This window comes from Malus domestica, chromosome 12, assembly GCF_042453785.1.
Source record: "Malus domestica chromosome 12, GDT2T_hap1".
NCBI lineage: Eukaryota > Viridiplantae > Streptophyta > Magnoliopsida > Rosales > Rosaceae > Malus > Malus domestica.
This window is the reverse complement of record NC_091672.1, coordinates 9,421,132-9,441,873: the sequence shown is the minus strand read 5'-3', so window position 1 is coordinate 9,441,873 and position 20,742 is coordinate 9,421,132. Positions and strand designations below refer to the sequence as shown.

Sequence of the window (20,742 nt, the reverse complement as noted above, 5' to 3'; positions counted from 1 at the left end):
AATTCTTAGTGTTATTTATCTTGGTCATTTGTTTTTTATTTCCGAAGATTGTTTTATTTTTCCCATTCTTAAATGCGATATTCTCAACACTTAAGGAGGGAACACTTTTAAAAGGAAATGTCAAGAAAATCTTTCCATATGGAGCCCAAGTGAGGATAGGAGGAACTCACAGGAGGTATACTGACTTTCAAACTTACTTTAAAATCATACTGGGTGCGTTGTTTCCCTGTTTTTTCCACTTTTGAAGAAGTGCTGCTTGTGTGGAGTCTTTTGAAAGATTAGAATACCACAAAATGGAAATAAAATAGCATGGGACTTTCTTTCAAAAGGTATCTAAATGCATGAAAAAGATGAGACGATACATAATATTGATCTTCAAAATAGAAATGAAAATTTGAACTTTAAATTTTAAAATGAAAAGCATGCAATTTTGTACTCTTACCCAACGGTTGCTTCTCAGAATTGCCTCATTCACTTTCTTAAGAGGGATCTATTTTGATAAGAAACAAGACCTTACAACTATTGCATTCTTCATTTTCTTGAATTTCTTTGGTTTTTGATGGGTGATTGAGTGGTGTTTGATTGAGAAATTTGCTAATTAGGGTTAGGTTGGGGTCTGTTTGGTTGCTGGAAAATTTGGAAAGAAAGTGGGGTCATGGGATTAGGATTTAGGACCTTCGTAACTTGATTGATTAGGAATTTGTCTGTTTATCTCCTAATTAGTATTCAAATTTAGTGCGGTTTATATCACTCATCTCATGTTTTAATTTTTATTCAAACTCTTTATTTCTAACAAAAATTAAGTTCTGATTTGTGAAATAAGTTAATAAAACATCAAAGAAATTTTAAAAAGTGTACTCTTATAAATTATTATCCTACTAGGTAAGTGTCCGTTCAAAATTCTGCCCCACCCCACCCACACACACAGACACCACCACCAATTAATATCATCTTCAACTAAAACATTACCAGATAAAGCTTCATGCGGTCATATTTTTACGATTAAACTCAATCCCTGATGTTATTGTCACATCGTTACAACTAACCTATGCATCATGCTCACACTAAACACTGCAAGTCTTTTATTGCTCCAGTAGTGTTCAATAGTGAGACGAGCATACTAAAGCATTGCGCTGGTTGTATTTGTCTGTCATTTGAAAGCAATTGAAACAGACAGAGAGAGAAGGGAGAGGAAAAAGATTTGGTCCTCATTAAATTCTTCTTCTATTTTATAGATTCAAAATGTGTTTAGTATCTCATTTAATTGGTGTACCTTTGCTCATTTAACTCAAATTTAATATGATTTGGTCCTCCAATTTCTCTAAATTGCTAACGGATTTATTTTCTTTGGAAATTTCATGAACTCTGGTTGTGGGATGATGCTTGCAAGTGAACTATATGCACGGTTTTTTGGGATGAGTTGGGAAGATCCATCGAAAATAGCATAAAAGATAGAGAACTAGTATGCTGGTTTGTCTTTCTGTTGGATTTTGATGTTTATGTTCTGCTACTAAGAGGATTTTATAGTGTTCTAAATCTGTTTTGTAAATGTGCTTAAAGATTGGGCATGTTCTTGAATATCAGCCATGTTGTTTGAATTGGATATGTGATTGAATTTTAGGTATTTAGTTTGAATTGATTTGGGTATGTGGTTTATTGAACTGGAATTTCAATATGTGCCGACATGAATTGGATATGTTGAATTAGAGATGTGCTACTTTGAATTGGATTGGTTGAAAAATGACAAGCCACGGTATATTGACTTTTTTTTTTTTTGCCCCAAGTTTACATAGGCCCCAAAAGTTGAATGTCATTACAATTTGGACAATCAGCCATTGATCAAAATCATTAGAAAACATGACTCAGGAGAGAAATAACAAGTCCATCACATATTAGAAATCGGTTCTGCCCATTGATCTAAATCATTACAGGATTAACTAGTAATAGGCCCGCGCGCTGCTGCGGGACTTGAGTGCACCAGCCTTAACAACATGAATAAGACACATTTAACATGAAAAAAATTCAATATAATCGTGAACAAACAAAAGGGATAGCTAAGTGAACAGTGTTAGTAAGAAAAACAACTTAGCTTTTATATACATTCAACCAAGCTGATTACAAAAATGTGATTGTAAAAAATGTTCTGCTTCCCTGAGAAACAAAAGCAACATGAATTTTACACATATAAGACATCTGATATTAAACCTAAAATCATGTAATTCTGTATGAAGTGGAGAATAATGCAGAAAGATGGTTTTCTATAGTGCTACCAATGACAATTAATTTCTCATGAAAAAAAGAAAAGAGAAACACAGGTATAAAAGAATATTATTTTTTATAGTTGCAAACATTATGAATTCCAAAAAGAGAAACTACATATAACACTTCAATCACATATCTAAGCATCTAAAACGTGGCAACCCAGATACCATTCAAGACATTGCTCAGCATCATGGATAAACTAACCTATCTGTGTCCCTGTGCTCACTGCATGTCATATACACCCGACCAACTGGGCATAGGAGCTTAATGAGGAAAACTTTCAGCACCACTCTGTACCTGAAAAATGAGGGAGGAACTAAATATGTATTTGTGAATGGGGTTAAGCTGCTGCTAGTTTTGTATAGTGTAATAATGCAACTGCAAATAGACCAAGTTATTGCTACTAAAAGCTTTTGCAAAATCATAAAACTCTTAACAGTTTGAACCCTACTGAAAAGTTTATATGAGTTTAAGAACAGTCGTACTTAAGTGCAGCAAGATCATAAGCTCTTGCAGCTTCTCCTCCATATCAGAACCACCTGCAGTCCAAATTAACCAAGATTCAAGGCCAAAGCAAGAACAAATTAGTGATAATTTAAACTAAAGTCCCTAATTATTGTTGCAGAGAGAATTCATATCAAGATTAACTACATTATTTGATTCGAATGGAATCCAAACGCAGCATAAACATGAAAGGTAAAATATTAATACCAAAAGTCACATTCAAGTAGCAATTAATAGCATAAATCATATTTTAGTGGCATGGACCAAAATAAATCAGTAAAAAAGAAACAATCCCAAACAAATAGAAAGAACTGGAGAAACAATTCAAAACAAATCTTTGGAAAGCAACCCCATCCCTCCCTCACCCTCTCTCTCTCCAATTCCAACTTCTCCCTACATCTCTCTGTCTATAATAGATGTGCAGTTTTATTAATCTTTGTTGCCGAAGCATGCAAGATAGTGAAAAGACAGTTTATCTAAGAAAAAAAAGGGCACATTGTCCATCATATAAAGCAAGCGTGGAAGGAGAAGAAAATTAATCATAATCCAGAATATATATTCGGAATATTGGTGTATAAAACATAAATTTCAAATTATATCTAAGGTAATTAAAATGCCAAACCCTTTCAAGTAAGCTTGGCAGCCACTGATCAGGGTGTGTTACAAATAAGAAAAACAAAACCAGATGAACAACCAAATGTAAGTCGTAATCTGCAGAAGATTAATACCTTCACTAACTAAATGAACCAAGAATGAAAACATCCAAGATTAATACCCTCCTGTCAACCCCCCTCTCCACCTGCAACCCATCAACCCCTCTGTGAACCATGCCTCTCACCTCTCTCTCTGCGTTCTTCCCTCTGTGCAAGCCCATACTCACCAACTCCCTCAATCAACTCTCTCTCTCTCTCTCTCTCTCTCTGCCTTCTGTCCGTGAATCCCTGTGCATCAATAATCTGAAAACCCAGTTCAATTTTTCATTGCTCGGATGGAGAAAATTGAGGAATGAAAGAACAAATTAGGGCTAGGACTAAAGTTGAGAAAGATGGAGAGTTGGGAGAAAGGGAGACTTTGAAAGAGAGTGAAAGAGAAAGGGCTAGAGAGAGGAGTGTGACAGAGATGAGAGGAAAACACGGGATGGGATTGCCAATCCCTGAAATCACTCTCCCTACCCCCAAATACCTGAAATCTCTCCTTCTCACACTGTCGCCCTCCCACTCACCCATGCCAGGATTGGCATGGCTTTGTCTGTGCCGAAGACAAAACGAAGTGACGGGGCAGTCTCATGATAAAAAGATGATTCTACCCCTCCATCTCATCATCCTCACCGTGGGATCTGAAGATGAGATGGGCAGTCTCGTCATTCAACACAATAAAAAATTTCTGAAGCAGAGCAATCCTGGTAAAACCGTAAATATTTTGAAATCTGGTCCGAGACAAAATTAACCTCCTAACTTTTAAAAACTACCTTCCAACCCAGCCCCAAATCCCACAGTTTTGTTGTAGATAAAGCAAAATCGAAGGGGGAGGAATTGACCTCAAAAGACAAAATTACCCTCCTAACTTTTAATAACTACCTTCCAACCCATCTCCAAATCACATGGTTTTGTTGTAAATAAAGCAAAATAAATAAATAAAACAGTGCCTGCCCTCCCCCTACTTTAGAATAGAAAAGATTTTATCATTTCAGACATGCTGATGAAAACCCCTTTAAAGCAGTCAAAATGAAATGCAATCAACTATAAATCCGTGATCAATGTGAATTGAAAAATGAATAAGCCTAGTGACATGCAAGACAAAGACCTGATACTGTTAAAAAGACTGTAAAAAGTCCCAAAAAAAAATCTTGTTGCAGCCACAAATCAGTTAAAGAGTTCAAAGATAAGCAAGCTTGCTTAGAAGAGAATTATCTTTACACCCGGAGAACAGCATATGCAGCAAGCTAGTACTGATGAAATACTCAAAAAGGCAAAACTCATTTTCATTTCTTCCCAAAATTAAACATAAAAATGTAAAAATTGATCTGCTTCGAACTAAAAAATTCGGAAGAATGGAACTGGTAACAGAATTAATCCAACTATAGACTATACCTCGCAACAAAATATACTAATCTCAACCCAACATCCTTATTTCTATAGATAATCTACCACCGTGTTTACCCTCCCTTTCTCTGTTGCTAAATTGAAAAGGTCATGTTTCTGTTTTTGAAAGATGCAATTACATTGCAGAAAACGACATGTTATAAAAATTGAAAAAAAAAAAAGAAGAGAGAAATCCTAGATTAATGCATGCAAACAAAAAGAAATGAGTAAGGAAATTAAAATGTTTGGAAGTAAATCACGAAATCTCCTCAATTTTTTTTTCTAGAGTTATAACAATACATTATATTTGCAATTGCACAACCATGAATAACAAAACAAACAAAGTATAAGAACAGGATCAAATTCGAATTTTTTTTTCCACCAAACAAATCATCATATCAAGCAACTTATTTTGTTCATATTTAATTTTTGACATAAACTCACTGTCACTGAACAAAATATACTTTGTAATGGACAACGGAACACCCTAACTTATGCAACTTTACAATCCACCATCCCTATTTGTTAATATAATTTCAGCTATATCTATATCTTCCCCCTTTTTCTCAGTAAACAAAAAAAAATCCATCTTCCTTTTTTCACAGCTATAATAGACAAAATTGTGCCCAAGTTTAATACACACAAATTTAAATTTAAATGTCCACAAATTAATCACCAATTAAGAAGTCGAGAAACAAATAACCATAGTTTCTTAATTTCCTTCTAAGTTAAAGCAATAGACATTGTCAAGGTTTTTCAATTTGCTTTTAAGTTATACCAACAGATTAACCCACAACCACAGAGAGCAAAACAATAAATGTAAGAGTAGAATGAACACCGCATTTTTCTGCTGCGCGATTACAAATTGCATGAATAATTATGTTTAAAAGACTACCAAAGTTAAATGGAGAACAATCGGCATATTTCTAATCTTCACCCATATGAACATGTTGGAAAAAAATTGATTAAAGTCTATGTTTAAGCATCAATACTTAGTGAATTACTAAATCATGAGGAAATGAAAGGTTTGCAATTAGGTGCAAGAAAACCCATCAGGCCAAAATGCTAAAACAATACTAAAAAATACAGACCACAGTTTTTAAATTGATAAGAAATGATAACATTATAAACAACCAACCACACATTCTTGAACATATATTGTAAATATGTTGTTCTTCTTAAGTCTTAACTGAGATAGCATTTTCAGCTGCAAACAAACTCAACCAATGAATAACAGATAACAGAAAAAACCTTGTAATCCTTATCTGCAACTTTGGAAATGATGTAATTCCATCAGCTACAAAGACTAAAAATGCATCAAACAGAATAAATAGTGAACGTAGTTGTAAGCCTTGAGCTTTATCTAAGCTATAAAAAAATAAAAGGCACTGCAAAAATTGACAGAAAAATGATTTGAGTAACATAATTTACACCAATAAACTACCATTGAATTTTAATTTTGAAATATATTCTCCATACTCCCCGAACCATTAAAACAATATTAATTACATACATGTGGAAATCTATTTACAACCCTAAAAAGTGTTTTTAACTCCTGAAGTTGAAACCAAAACCAAATTAAACCAAATGTAACGAAATTTGAACAGAAAAAAACATGACAAAGAGCACCACAGGTAAGGATACAGTGAATACCACAGGCAATATTTGATCAGAAAATACATGACAAACAGTGAGCACCACACTATATGATTTTCATTGCATTTATGATCAATTAAAATGGAATGTGATACAGAACTGAAAGTACAGGTACCATTAATTTAGAAATTGTGGTGCCTAAAAGTAGTGAGCACCACATTATCTGATTTTTATTGCATTTATGTACACACTGGATACTGCAAACCTAACCGGTAATTTTAAATGACAAACCTCGATTTCCCTCCCTCCCTCCCTCGCTTGTCAAACCCAACCAATAATCGATGCTGGGGTTATCAAATTTGCTTGTCAAACCTAGCCATAATTAATTGATGCTGGGGTTATCAAATTTAATTAGCATAGAAAATTATAAATAAACCCAAAAGAAAGTCCAAAACAAAACTCTGATTTCAATATAATCAAACTCACACACAAAAACAAAATTCTACTCCAATATAATAAAAAACCAAACAAAAGTCAGAATTCAATAACCGCAAAAACTGATATAACAAACAATTACTATGTATTATGACTGCACATGAATATAACAAACACAAACTTCTTATTTTGACTAATACTCGGCATTAAAAAGTAAATATAGACCTTAACCGAGGTACGGACAACAATTTGGGTGCTCACACGGTCTGGCTCGAAATAGGCACCAAGCGAAAAAACAATAAAATTTAGTTTTGCAGTAAATTCCAAAATCTAACACAAATGAAATTAAAAACAATAAAGAATCACAGTATATTATGGATTCTAAAACATAAACCAACCAAATATTCAACTTTACAGTAAATTGTAGATTGTAAAACAAAAGGAAATTAAAAGAATTCAACACCTGTAGTAAACTAATCAAACCCAAGTATTGGTTTCCATGGATATACAAAAAGAGAGATACAAACCTTCTCATTAACCTAGTCTTCATGTCCTCTGCAAAATTTGGACAGCCCCAAATCAATCAAAACAAAATCTAGCTAATTTGTATACATATGTATATCTTAGAAACGTATATATTTGGAGATTGATATAGAAAGGGAGGGATAGAGTACCGATGAAACCGATAGAGAATTTAGGCGTGAGTATCTGTGATCGCAAAACGGACCAGGAAAGGCCAATTTCCTCAGAGCGTCTTCAACTCTTAGTTTATTTTCTTTCAGTTCTATCTCAATTTGTGATCAAAGCTTGGGACATTTAAGAAAAAAAATTAAACAAATGAATTACCATTGATCATACATAATAATCCACATTGTCTGCATGTATTTAGAAACTTACCTGCATCACAGAAACACCATCAGACACTTTTGCAATTCTTTCATCAAGAAACAAATCTTATGTCAACTAATGTTGAGGCACAATAAGAAATAATATCAAAATTATTAAAAACTAAAATGATTGACAAATAATTTATTAAAACTGAACAGAAGATCATCTTACAATGCTACATGTGGGAATTCCTTAGCCCACCTACTGATGACTGAAAGTGTGAAAAAATAGGCTGAAGAAGAGTAAACCACGCATAAGTTGAATATGAATACTTGGTTGCAAATGACCTGAGTGTTAAAAGTAAATTCATATAAACTTACCATGCATTTGAGCATTATTCAACATTTCATTAAGCACAAACAAAATGTAATGTACACGTTGTAGATGAGATAATACGGGTTTAGGTGTTAAGCGATATGCAAGAAGTCAGATAAGTGAAGAAATAAGAACCTTGACAGCTTATCACTTCTTATACTTAGGACTCAGTGTTGGAAACTTGTGTACCAGGCATAACATGTGAAACATTATTTATTCATATGAATGTGAGAATGATTACTTTCAATGGCATTCCATCTAGAAATGTAAAGGGAAGCTGTAATCGAATTCATCTATACTTCACAATGTCCATGGCTGTCAAATTACATTCATTAGGTCAACTCTTTTGTCAGTTTTCTATAGTCAATCTTTTGTTAATTTTTACATTTTGCTCATCACAAAAGAGTTTACAAAAAATGAATCACTGTACAGAACGCAACGCAATTAGGAAACTTATATCTTATTAAGTTTTTCAGTAAAACACTTGATCCACAAATATATACAAATGCAGGAAACCATATCTTGGTTGCCCACTCCATTAGCTTCTATTGGCAATACCAGCATATTGGCTCAAAAGCTATATCTTGTGGTGGCATTGATATTGCCACTTTGCAGCAGAAATAAAATTAAATATGGGGACTTTTATATCTGATGATATTTTTCAATCAAAGGCTGGATCCAAAAACATATACAAATAGAGGAAAGCCATATCTTGGCTGCCCACTCCATTAGCTTCTGGTTGGCAATACCAGTAAATTGGCTCAAAAGCCATATCTTGTTGTGGCATTGAAATCGCCACTTTGCAATAGAAAAAAAAAAAAACATCATATATTCCGTAATACTATCTCGAAAGATGAGTAAAATAAAAAACAGGACTTTTCAACTTCTACTTTGTAGTAGAAGAAAAAACCAAACACTTACTATGTATTATGACCTTAATTCCAATTGCCATTTCAAACTCCCCTCAATCACGACCTGTAGGAAAATATCAAGCCCAAACATAAGTCCACTGAAATCTGAATTCAATATAATCAAACACAAACAATATACCAAACTGAACTCTGATTAAAAAAAAAAACCTAAACTAAACTATGAAACAGAAATCCTCTGAAACTCCAATTTCAATATATAATCAAACACAAAGAAAATACCAAACTCAACTCCAATTATAAAAAAAAAAAAACTAAACTATAAATTGAAACTTTCAATAGAATAAGCCCAGAATTTTAAATTACTTACCTTGAGAACAGAGGGTTTTGCAACCTACAAACAAACACCCAAAATCTGAAAAACCTACAAACCCAAAATCACAAAAACAACTACAATGAAACGAAAAAAGCAATTACAATCAAACTAACCTGTCTATGCCATATGAAGTAAACCACGTCTCATGTTTCGTATTCCTGAACAACACATTGTCTATTCTGTACGCACACAAAAAACACTCAATATTCTTACCAACATTATACAATCTATACAGACAGTATCATATATGTATTTGCACATAAAGTATAAATATTTTTTGATAGAATCAAACTTAAATTTAATAAAAGGATTAATCACAAATTGAAACTAATTGAAGTGTTTGACAAAGACCAGGTGGGCGATTTTATTAAAAGATGAGTTAGGGAGCCCCTGGAAGAGAAAAATCCAATTGAAGAATTCAATTACTGAAAAATACTGGGTAAATACTAAGACTGCCATTTGAAAAAGCCAAACAACAACACACTTTGACAAATTAACTACAATTAAATTAAGATGACATTCGATATACAAAGACAATCTGAGAAATCAAAGGCTCTGAAATCAATACCGTATTTCATGTGCCTTTTACTGATAGTGAACCTAGCAGCAGAACCAGGATACAAATTTGATTTAGAACCTTGCTATCTTTGTCCTTGTAAATATGATATTTTGGCATCGGCAATATATCACAAAAAAAACAAATATATTTGAACTCAAAGAAAATATACATACATATACAATATATAATTAAATGACATACCTTGATGGCCTGTGGATCTGCGACCTTGTTTCGAGAAGAAGAGCAGAAAGAAACAGTTCTAATGATGAGGCAGTACAAACTTCTGAGTGGGAATTGAAATTAGAAAAACGTAAATTTCACCATTTATAAGTCCCAAATCACAAAAGCCCCAAATTTAAACAAATTAAAGCCACCCGGATGTACAACCCGAAGAACTCACCGGAAAGCCATAGCTTTTCTGCCTAAAAAATTCCTTTAAATCAAACCGAAAAATTGAAGATGGTTACCTGAATTCAATAAAAATTAAAATATAATGAATCAGAAAAATTGAAAAACCTAAAAATATACGAAACGATCCCAAATTTTGGAATTGCTTTAAACCAACCTGCCATGAAATTGGGTCCACTGCGCTCGCCATTTCCCACTTAGGAGGGAGGGCAGGCGCTTTTCACGTTTGTTTTGATCTTCCCTCTGTGCAAGCCCATACTCACCAACTCCCTCAATCAACTCTCTCTCTCTCCCTTCTCTGTCCGTGAATCCCTGTGCATCAATAATCTGAAAACCCAGTTCGATTTTTCATTGCTCGGATGGAGAAAATTGAGGAATGAAAGCATACCCAAACCAAAAGGTCAGACCTCCATACTTTTCTCATCATCAATAATCTCTCACTCACCCAAAAGGTCAGAGATTTCCAAAACCAAAAGGAAATTAAGAGAGAGAAACGGAGGAGAGAGAGAGAGAGATCGGAGTACCCCCATACTTTTCTCTGGTTGTCCCCCCTCTCCCACTCATGAAATCGAGGATCTGCAGCAATGGCACTGACATCCCCACTCCTCCCTCTCCCTCTCTCTCGCTCTGTCTCTCTCTCTCTATCGGAGGCATGGCCTCCCATCCCCGAATCCCTCACTGAATGACAGCATACCCAAACCCACCCCAATCCGTCTCAAGCATACAGGACAAAATTACCCTCCTAACATTTAATAACTACGTTCCAACCCAGCCCCAAATCACACGGTTGTGTTGTAAATAAAGCAAAATCGAGGGGGGAGGAATTGACCTCAAAAGACAAAATCACCCTCTGAATTTTTGAGAATCACCCCCCAACCCAGCCACATTCGGCTGGTATTGTTGTAAATAAAGCAAAATCAAAACAAAGGTGAATAGTGCATGCCCTCCCCCCTACTTTAGAATAAGTAATAACTAGAATCTTACTTTGGAAGAACTTCCTTTCCCTTCTAAAACAGCTTCCTCCAACATTCCCTTCATCTTTATGAAATTATGAAAACTTTCCCTTCATCTTTAGATTAGCAAACAGAAAAAATGAATTCAAAACAGTAGGATTTCCATTGCTTTTTCTTTGCTCATTTGATTCGCTGGGTTTACAGATTTTAAAGGTTCAACATCGACCCGATGTTCAGTTATGAAACACATGAATTTTCCTTTTTATTTTTCTGGGTATAAATTATCTGCGAAACTCTGGCTTGATTTGACTTTTGAAAGAAGAAAAGAAAAGGATAACTGAGAGATTGGTTTTTGAAGAAAACCCATCTGGATATGGAATAAGATCTTTTGACTAGGCCTAAGAGTCATACGTCAAGACTTTGAGTTGTTTATTTGGGCAATGAGACCCAATGGTACCTAAAATGTGTACCCCATTGACGCACACCTTTTGAAAATTTAAATCCAATCAAAGGAATTTGTTAATCCACAAGTGCTGATCTAAAGGTAGTGGTTGTCAAATACATCAATTGAGTTTCGATCTAAGGCGCGCTATTGTTTCCATCGCTGCAGGTTCTGTAGATCAGTTTGAATGTTTTGTTCCAATGTACTGTCAGGAGCACCTCAGAAAAAGGTCTCAAAATTGTTATTGCTCACGATACTGACATGCCTCACGGTTATACAAAAAACATCGTTTATAAAGATGTTTTGAAACATTTGCATGACAGTATACATTTATATTAACATTATGTGCTTTTGTTTATTTTTTGAAATATGGGTCAGCTATTCTTTAATGAATTACCTTATTTGATGTTGAATTTAATTTGCTTTTAAATTTTATTTTCTCTAGATTGATGGACCTGACGCCGGTTCGTTTTCTGAAGCCCTACCAACCAAGGAGCAGACTCCAGATTAGAGTTTGTAGGATGTGGGTCGCAAAGAGCATCGAAGATGATCCTCAACCTATAGGTTTTGACTATGTTATCGTTGATAAACAGGTCTGATTCTTACACCTTTTGACACATCGTTGAATTTCTGTTGTTAATCAGCCTTGATTGCAATATGCAACAATTTGAATGAAATATACATCGGCTTGATTGATTATGTTGTTGTATTCTGTCACTCTGCATTTTTTTTCTTTATTTAATGAGGCTTTAAGCTGCTATACAATCTGATCAGATATTAATTTTAAAAAATCGTTTTAAAATTGCATATGTTTTAATTCAGGGTTGTTATCTCATCAATGTGATTTATTGTCATTACAATTTAAATCCTTCGTAACTTTCTTCACTAGCCATTTATGTCTTTACCTCCCCATCCGTATTCAAATTTAATTTGTATATTTATAGCGATCATTAGCTATTTGTATCTATTTTTATAAGAAGCACATCATTGCTGTTCCATTCTTGGTTTTCTTGAATTTTTTCGTTTTTGTAGCAATCATTGAGTAGTGTGAACAACAAATAAACACTCCATTTTCTCCATGTAATAGCATGCTTTGGGATCAATTTCTTTCTTAAAAACAAATAATCAAAGTGCAGCACAAACACGTGCCATCAGATTATCAACTATCAACCGTTCTATTCCTTCTTTTTTTTTTTTTTTTTTTTGCACTTGTGCAAATTAAACTGAATATCTTTTTACAATGTTGATTTGATGGATGCAGGTATCTTGCTTAAAACAATCTTCGTTATTATCTTGCATGTGATCTTACATGCTATCTCTGTACAAACAATCATCCTATCTTAACTATTTGCGTGGTTGTATCACCGTCTGTGCTAAATCTTTCCTGCTCATTTAGTATTGTCTTATTTTGGTTTCCTTTTTCTGAAAGGGGGATGCGATTCATGTAACAACAAATGCTCGAGATATTCAATATTTTTTGGACCATCTGAGGGTCGGTGATGTGTACAAGATCAACAAATACCGTGTTGTTCATAACAGGGCATCAAACAAGGTTGTACCTCATGATGCGATCATTGAGTTTAACAAGAAGACCACAATCATTCAAGTTCAAAAAACAACGCAGGAGATTCCGATGCAGTGGTTCAATTTGATTAAATTTGAACAGCTTTATGAAATAATCGATAGGGATGTTGAACTTATAGGTAACAAATTTTGTTTTAAGCACTGCTTCATAAACTGAGACAATCATTTTAGTTTTTTTATTGCCTTCTGTGCACACTGATTATCGCTGATGAATATCATCTGTAGATATATTTGGTTGCTTGACGGTTGTGCAGCCGATTGAAGAGCTGACTATCCAATGCACAAGAATTGCAAAAAAAGATAAATCTTAACCTACAAAATATTAGGTGAAGTCTACATTAAATTCTGATTATTATTTTTACATATCGCACTGTACTGACTCATATAGCTAACTGCCAATTTTTTAATAAATTACAGGGGTGAAACTGTTAGGGTGACCTTATGGGAAGAGATTGCCACCAATTTTGAAGACAGTGGATATCAATCGTTGCCACCTCCCATCTTTATTGCTTTGACAAATCTCAAAGTGAAGCAATACCTAGGTTATACCTCAACATGCTTTATTTAGCTGCTTAAAGTTTCACCTTATTGATCATTTTCTTTTATCAATAGGAAAGCTTGTTCTTGGAACCACAGGATCAACTGTTTATTTTTTCAATCCAAATATTCCACAACTCTCTGAATATAAACGCAAGTAAATACACAACCATTCTTTAATAACGTTTACATTTTTATATATTCGTTTCATCTTTCTCACCCTAAACATACGCAAAATAGGTTTGAGCATCTGAGATCACCTCTTCGGATGTTGCCCACCTCAGCTGACATGTATACAAGTCGTACCATCGGCGCTAATTCTAAGTAAAAAACAATCGACCAGTTACTTTTACTTGATCCTACATTGCACGAGATTAGTCTCTCGTCATCAACATGTTAATAGAAGTTACCTCTTCTTTTTTACAAGAAAAAAATTGTTGCATCTACCTTGGTTGCTTCTTGATTTCTTTCTCTATTTGCTTATGCTCCATCTTTGCGAAGTGACGATTATATATGTTTAATGATTTGAAAACCTGTGATACGATAACAGAATGAAAGTTTCGCATGCCAAGTGACTGTTGTTGGATTTGATTTAGGCAAGGGATGGTGGTACAAGTCCTGTCCATCCTGCCATAAAGCTGTAAAAAAGACATCTGGATCATTTGAGTGCAATGAACATGGTTTACTAAATAAATTACCTAAACCATGGTAATATTCTTTCGCATTTGTTTTTCATCCATTCATTGTACTAATTTGCCGACTCCATTTTTTTTTTCTAATGGTTATGAAATTCATACAAAATAATGTTTTTATGCTTATAATATTCTATGCAGCAACAAATTTCAACATGTGACAAACCTACTGTTACATATCTCTTTCAACTTTATAAAAATACTGTGAATGTGTCATGAAACTACAGTTTTTATGTTTATAAATCGTTAATTTTTGTATGTCAAATGGTATCTCCAATTCACTTTTATGTAAAATCGCTAACACAAATATTTATCTAGCTGGTATATGCTTTTGCAATAAATATGATGCCTTAATTGAACTTTGGTTCACAGTCTCAATGCATGCATGCAATTAACTTTGGGGTAGTCTCCATCCCCACTACACTTTGACTGTTGTTTGACCCTTGCAACTGTGGAGTTTACGTTGCAGGCTTTGAGAAGCATTGTTTCCGTTTCTGCTTTGGTTTTATAAAACTAGGCAACAAATGTTGTGTACTTTGTTGTAACAGATTTCGTCAGCTAAAACTTTTCAATAAACACTCTTTAGTTGCACAACTTATTCATGTTGAGTGATATCCATCTAAATGATGTACGTGTCTTTATGTCCATGCTATTCATACATACCCTACATTACGACAATTCTAATGAATTTTCTAGATTGCTCACAAAGTTGATATTAGTAGTGATGGTTGTCAAACATAAGAATATCCTTCTCTTGCACTGGTTCAAAATTGATGTTATTGTGGAAGATAACACGAATCAACACAATTTCCTCATGATAGGAAGACACGCCGAAAAAATACTTCGTGTTTCTTGCCACACTTTGGTGATGCAAGAAGGATATGAGGATCCTTTTGTGGCACCACCAATTCTTGCAAATTTAGTAGGCCAATCAAAAACATTTCGAGTCTCTTTTGGAAACCAGAACAGCAACTTCAAAGAGATAGATTTTATCGTTCACGGATTGCTTGAAGATAAGCCATTGTCCGAGCCAACAATCCCCTCAATCAAACCACAAACGCCTGCTTCTACCATAGCAAAAATAATTATCAATCATGTCACTCCCGCCCCATTATGCCTTCCCAACTGTTAGATCAACAACCTCGATCAATTGTAGCTGCTAGGACTTCAAAAAGAACCTTGTTCCTTGATCAACCAAACACATCTGTCATGTAAACTTTTCCTTCCGAGTAATGCTCTTATCTATCAATCTTATTTAACCGCTCTTGCTTCTCTTGGTTATATGTTTGTAATCATGAAAAGGTGTCAACCGCTCTTTCGCACTCTTTTCCATAACTATCACTTTTATCTTTACGCTTATCAATTTTGGCTTCATTCAAAGCAAAAAACCTCGCACCGAGCAAAAAACCACAACAAATGTTGTCATAATTTCTGCAAAATTCCACAATCTGGTTGTTTCCAAGATTGAACTTGTCGACAAAGTTCCAATTGCCACCCTCAGGACAAAAACTCAGCCCAAAAAAATAAAGATACGTAAATTACAATTTGTTTTTTGCACGCATGCTTGAATAGCATTCATAATGGTTGCCTTTGTTACATTATGATTGATGTTTTTTGCTGTAGTGTCGAAGATGTCCGGTCCCAAAAAAGTGAACAGCCATGCCCTCAGTGATCGAATGCTGCACACCATACTGCATATTTTTTTTGTTTTAACATCTATGGTTGACGACTTACTTGCTCAAACACCACTTTTCCTGTGTTTTGCTAACTGCTAAGTGAGGTATGTAGGTTGTAGAGCATATATTTTGCCATCTTAATTGCAGGGGCAAAATATGTGTAAACTGCAGCTTGCTTCTGTTTCTTCAGTTTAATATGAAAACAGATATTTCTGTTTTTTTTTTTTTTTGAACAGTTGTGGTTCTAAAATTAGCTACTTGAACAAGTCCTCAACACTTTATGTTTTAAATTTGTTGTTGAACTAGCTACCTACACTGCCAGGACGCATGTTATATGTGTTTCTTCTGTTTCTTAAGCAAACAAATATTTTTTCGAAACCATCTCTTTCTAATCAAACACATGCAGTTTCTTCCCACTCATTGTGCAATATGTTTATATGCCAACTCACTTAAATGTGTATAAAAACAAAACTGTTTATCTTATCGACCTCATTCACTTATGTATTCCTCTATTTGTTCATAATTGTTTTGAATTTATTCAACTTAAATGTGTTTTATCCATCCGATTACATTTGAAATAGCTAGTTCCTGCAACAACGCACAGGCCTAATTTTTAGTAAAATACTAAAAGGATAACATAAGTACCTGAGGCTGCTGCACCGACAGCTGAAGGAGTGTTTGGCATTACCCTAATAAATGGGCTGTGACCGGCCCATTCCTGAAAAGGATGGAATAATTTTGTTGAAAAAAATAGATGAAAAACTGGAGGCCATGGACTCAACTTTTTATTTTAATTAAGTAAGATTAACAGCTCAAAAGTATTAAAGTAGAAAATTGAACAAAATGCACGAAAGACAGAAAAGGGGAAAAATAAATAAATAAAGAATGTACTCGTACGAGCAGAACAAAAGCAATTAGATCCTCAAAAGTCATTTCCCGGACCATGCCTCCCCGGTGGTATTAAAAGCATGCACTCCAATAATTACTAGGGGTGGTTCGGGTCGGGATCCCGAACCGAAACTCCTTTCCCGAATTCCAAACCAAAACATTTCAGAATGGGCTTTTATATCCCGAAACCAAACCGAATATGTGCATTTCCCGAAATTCGGGATTCCCGAAAGTGTTTCGGGATTTTTGGGATACTTCGGGATTGGGCCTTGAAGCCCAAAATGTTGTGCTTTTAAGATTGCAGCCAGCCACTGCCAAAAAAAAAATATTAAGGTTACACAGCCACTGCCCAGCCCACCTGTTTCAATTTCACCACAATATTTTTTGAGAAGAAATTTCACCACAATATGAATATCACAATACCACATGTTTCAATTTTCATACAAAGGAAGCAACTAACAAGTTAAGCTTAAGTTCACAATTGTATTTGTCTACCAAACTATTTAATTAAAAGTGCATGCAACCAAAATGAAATAAGTTAAGTTTTACAAACCAAACTTCCAAATTGGGAACATGTGCCGCATATAAATGTGAATAAAGAACCCTCACCAATAGACTTAAACACATTATCCATAATTATGAAAGTACCTATAAGTTGAGTCCTCGTCCGCTTTGCGGCTCCCAATAGTATCGTATACCTTCACATACAAATCAAACTCTTATGATTTAGTGCCACTTCAAACCAGCATCAAATCGCTATTTTGAGAAAACTTCAAAATAAAAATTCTGTTTGCAACAAAAAGAAAACTATTGAAAACAGATAGTTAAGAAATCAAAGTAACAACTGTGCTTTAAACTAGTTGTACATTAATACCATTCTATAATCCATAGCAATCATAACAGAAATAATACTAAAGCGATAACTGTTTATTTGCATCACTCACCGGAACACATGTGATCATTTGAAATTCATTCTGGCAAAGCGGGCAGAGGTTTGTAATGGTAGCCCAATTGTCAATGCATGAGAAACAGAACCTGAAAACCCCAAGATGAACCCATGTCATAAAATAAAATTCCTCTCTCTCTCTCACACACACACAAAGCCACACTAGAGCACATACCAATGCTGGCAGCAATCGAGAACACCCCTGTCGATTATTGCATTCATGCATATCCTACATGTTTCACCCTCGAAATTGGGATTGTCCTGCACATTATGACAGCAAAATAAAATAAAATAAAAATCTCAAACAGATACACTTAGCTTGCGTATCTAAACACACAAATAAGTAGGTCACAATCCACACTAGCTACAAAGCCACATGTAAGAACTCTCTCAAGCAATTGCAGCACCTCATGTAAGAACTCTCTCTCTCTCTCTCTGTGTGAGCAATTTTTATGTTAATTTTTATGTTAAATTTTACAGGTTGTTGCTTGTATATTTTCATATGTTTAATTGGGTTTCTGTGAAATGCTGTCTGAAGAGTTAAAGAGAGAGAAAGGACAAAACCCCAGTGAAAATTAAAAACCCTAACCTGGATTTTGGGACTCAATTGGTTCCTTACTGTGTCTACGTGAGTCGTGGAGGATGAGGAGCAGCGTGGATTCGACGGAGGAGTAGAGCGGCGGGAGCACGGGCGGCGAGACTGTTTGTGAGAGTGCGTGTGAGGGAGACTGAGACTGTGAGCAAGAGAGAGCGGAAAGAGTGAGTGACAGCGGAGCGCAGAGAGTGAGCGAGAGCGGAGCGGAGAGACCGAGAGTGAGTGAGTACGAGAGATCTGATCACCAACCTAATAAAATGACCTAACTAATGGACGGTTGGATTAGATTTTAACAAATCCAACGGTTCAAGTAATTTCTAATTAAAAGTTAAAAATAAATAAATATATATATAATAATCGGTTCGGTTCGGGATTACCGAAAACTTTCAAAGCTGTAGCCGAATCCCAACCCAAAACTTTCGGGACGGGTTCGGTTTCAAGTACCAAATGTTTCGGGAATTTTTCGATCAAATTTCGGGACGGGATCGGGACGGTTCGGGATTTTCGGGAAAAAATTCCACCCCTAATAATTACTTCAACATGCACGGGCCAAAACAAATTATTCTGTTCCTGAAATCATAAAACTCGTAACCCCAAATTACTAAAATGGCTCTAGATTTTCGGGAACTAAAAGGATAAGAAACTTGAAGGGTGAAAAAAGGGGATAAACTTGGGAGTGGCTAACTGTTATAAGTCTGGCAATTGATTCACTATGTGCAAAGAGATGAATGCCTCGTCAACATCTCTCAAACTTCAATATTTATTTTCAGTCATAATGTCTAGAATACCTGGGAAAAATTACCAACTATAGAAAAGCCAGTCCTACTTTCTTTTCTATGACTAAAATTTGGTAAACAGTAGCATCGTATAATCCATTCACTTGACACTGCAGAAATCAAAGGTTGAACAGAAAAATATATTTATTCACCTACGGATTTAGACAAATAAATAAAAGGGTGACCCTCAACGCACTTGGGGAAAAAACTGTCCTCGTTTGCTGTCAACTTCTATTAAGATCCAGAGGGCAGAGAAAGAACTACGAATCAAAAAGATTACATATGCATGAAAGACTTACATTATCTATCCCAGCCCAGCTCTTCGTCCTCCCTTCCCCCTTTGCACAAAGTAAAAACTTCCTACTCTCTGTCATTCCGCAACCCCACTCTCTGACCCCGCCGCTCATATTCACTCTATAGAATCGCAAAAGGGCAGAGAAGTGAAAGAGGGTTGGCCACTGTGGAATAGTAGAGAGAAGGGGAGCTAATTCTGTGGACTGCGGCTAGCCAAATGTGGCTGCGATAATGTGTAAACAAGCCATTCACTCCCAACTCTTAGCTACTTTTTGCATTGCATATTTTCTCGTTGTTTTCTTCTTGTTTGTGCCCCACAGCCAAGTGAATCTACTCTTACGTAGCACTTAAGAATAGAGCTTATTTAAAAACTTTTGGCTACACAGCGTACAACAATTGAATCAGTTGACGCATGTAACAGATTCAGTACATGATTTTCCACAAAAAGGGAATAGAAAACAATCAAAATAAACACATTAATTGGAAACGAGAGGTTCAAAAATGAAATACAGGGTTTTTGGCAATTCATAGAGTCAATCAGGATAAAAGTAAGAAGAGTTGTAAGTGAAAGACCTGCAGATCTTTCAATTTGACTCCAGCAACAACTGAAACAAGCAGTTTCTTTCTTGAAAGAAGCGGCCTCCACTGAAACTACATTTTAACTGCACGAAATTAAAACCGCAACGATATCATTGTCTAGTAAACAACCACAAAATCACCACCTAATCATTCATGCCCCATATATCTTTCAATCAACACACAGAATTTCAATCATTCGGCAAATAAGAACAAAACCAAAATAAAACAGTAAATTTTCAAACATATCTGAGATAATGGAAAGTAGAAATACCAACTTGAGGTTTGACAGGAGAATATGAGCCTCCAGACACTGGTGCGATGGTAAATTTACCTGTAATTCAATCAACCTTCAATTCAGAAGAATGCAGTCTAATAATATTCTCTGAAAATGATTTGTTTATCCCCTAAGCTACGGAAGAGAACAAAAATTGGATTTCATTGCAATGTCATGAATATGTGTTGAAATATGAAAGTCACTATCTATGCC

At 35.1% G+C, this 20,742-nt stretch overlaps 3 protein-coding genes across 49 annotated transcripts in view; 1 reads left to right on the top strand and 2 right to left on the bottom strand.

The window, feature by feature from the left end:
• The window catches only part of LOC139190142 (uncharacterized), a 33,717-nt gene extending 13,004 nt beyond the window's left edge, over positions 1-20,713 (bottom strand). The window contains exons 1-6 of one of the 5 annotated variants that reach the window (XM_070809975.1): positions 20,527-20,713; positions 20,250-20,338; positions 18,187-18,272; positions 18,010-18,100; positions 17,714-17,763; positions 16,950-17,423 (exon numbers count right to left, since the gene is read on the bottom strand). In XM_070809975.1, coding sequence (XP_070666076.1) covers positions 17,228-17,423; positions 17,714-17,763; positions 18,010-18,100; positions 18,187-18,233 — 384 coding nt within the window. In that variant the 5' untranslated portion in view covers positions 18,234-18,272; positions 20,250-20,338; positions 20,527-20,713 and the 3' untranslated portion in view covers positions 16,950-17,227. Of the gene's footprint in view, positions 1-16,822; positions 16,896-16,949; positions 17,424-17,713; positions 17,764-18,009; positions 18,101-18,186; positions 18,273-18,600; positions 18,869-20,249; positions 20,339-20,526 lie in introns of those variants that run through there. The other 4 variants (XM_070809976.1, XR_011574183.1, XR_011574182.1 and 1 more) reach the window with 4 other exon arrangements.
• LOC139187475 (uncharacterized) lies at positions 1,984-11,085 on the bottom strand. Of its 43 annotated transcripts, none has more exons than XR_003767564.2 (15): positions 10,451-10,683; positions 10,286-10,352; positions 10,087-10,168; positions 9,895-9,926; positions 9,440-9,505; positions 9,321-9,365; positions 9,003-9,056; positions 7,938-8,053; positions 7,776-7,812; positions 7,553-7,684; positions 7,406-7,433; positions 6,099-6,153; positions 2,748-2,801; positions 2,467-2,559; positions 1,984-2,151 (listed from the first exon to the last, which is right to left on the bottom strand). XR_003767564.2 is itself a non-coding variant. In XM_070809968.1 (15 exons), exons 1-4 carry the CDS (start codon positions 10,955-10,957, stop codon positions 9,912-9,914), a joined length of 528 nt encoding a protein of 175 aa, XP_070666069.1. In that variant the 5' UTR covers positions 10,958-11,071; the 3' UTR covers positions 1,984-2,151; positions 2,467-2,559; positions 2,748-2,801; positions 6,099-6,153; positions 7,406-7,433; positions 7,553-7,684; positions 7,776-7,812; positions 7,938-8,053; positions 9,003-9,056; positions 9,321-9,344; positions 9,440-9,505; positions 9,895-9,911. The 43 variants fall into 43 exon arrangements, 13 of the variants coding, with proteins under 13 accessions (XP_070666069.1, XP_070666062.1, XP_070666067.1 ...); XR_003767558.2 differs by having other exon boundaries at positions 7,776-7,841; positions 9,321-9,344; XR_003767555.2 differs by having other exon boundaries at positions 9,321-9,344.
• LOC114820175 (uncharacterized) lies at positions 11,843-13,902 on the top strand. Its single transcript, XM_029090612.2, has 5 exons — positions 11,843-11,917; positions 12,134-12,281; positions 13,118-13,391; positions 13,498-13,598; positions 13,690-13,902. Exons 1-4 carry the CDS (start codon positions 11,889-11,891, stop codon positions 13,581-13,583), a joined length of 537 nt encoding a protein of 178 aa, XP_028946445.1. The 5' UTR covers positions 11,843-11,888; the 3' UTR covers positions 13,584-13,598; positions 13,690-13,902.
• Positions 20,714-20,742: the final 29 nt, after the last annotated feature.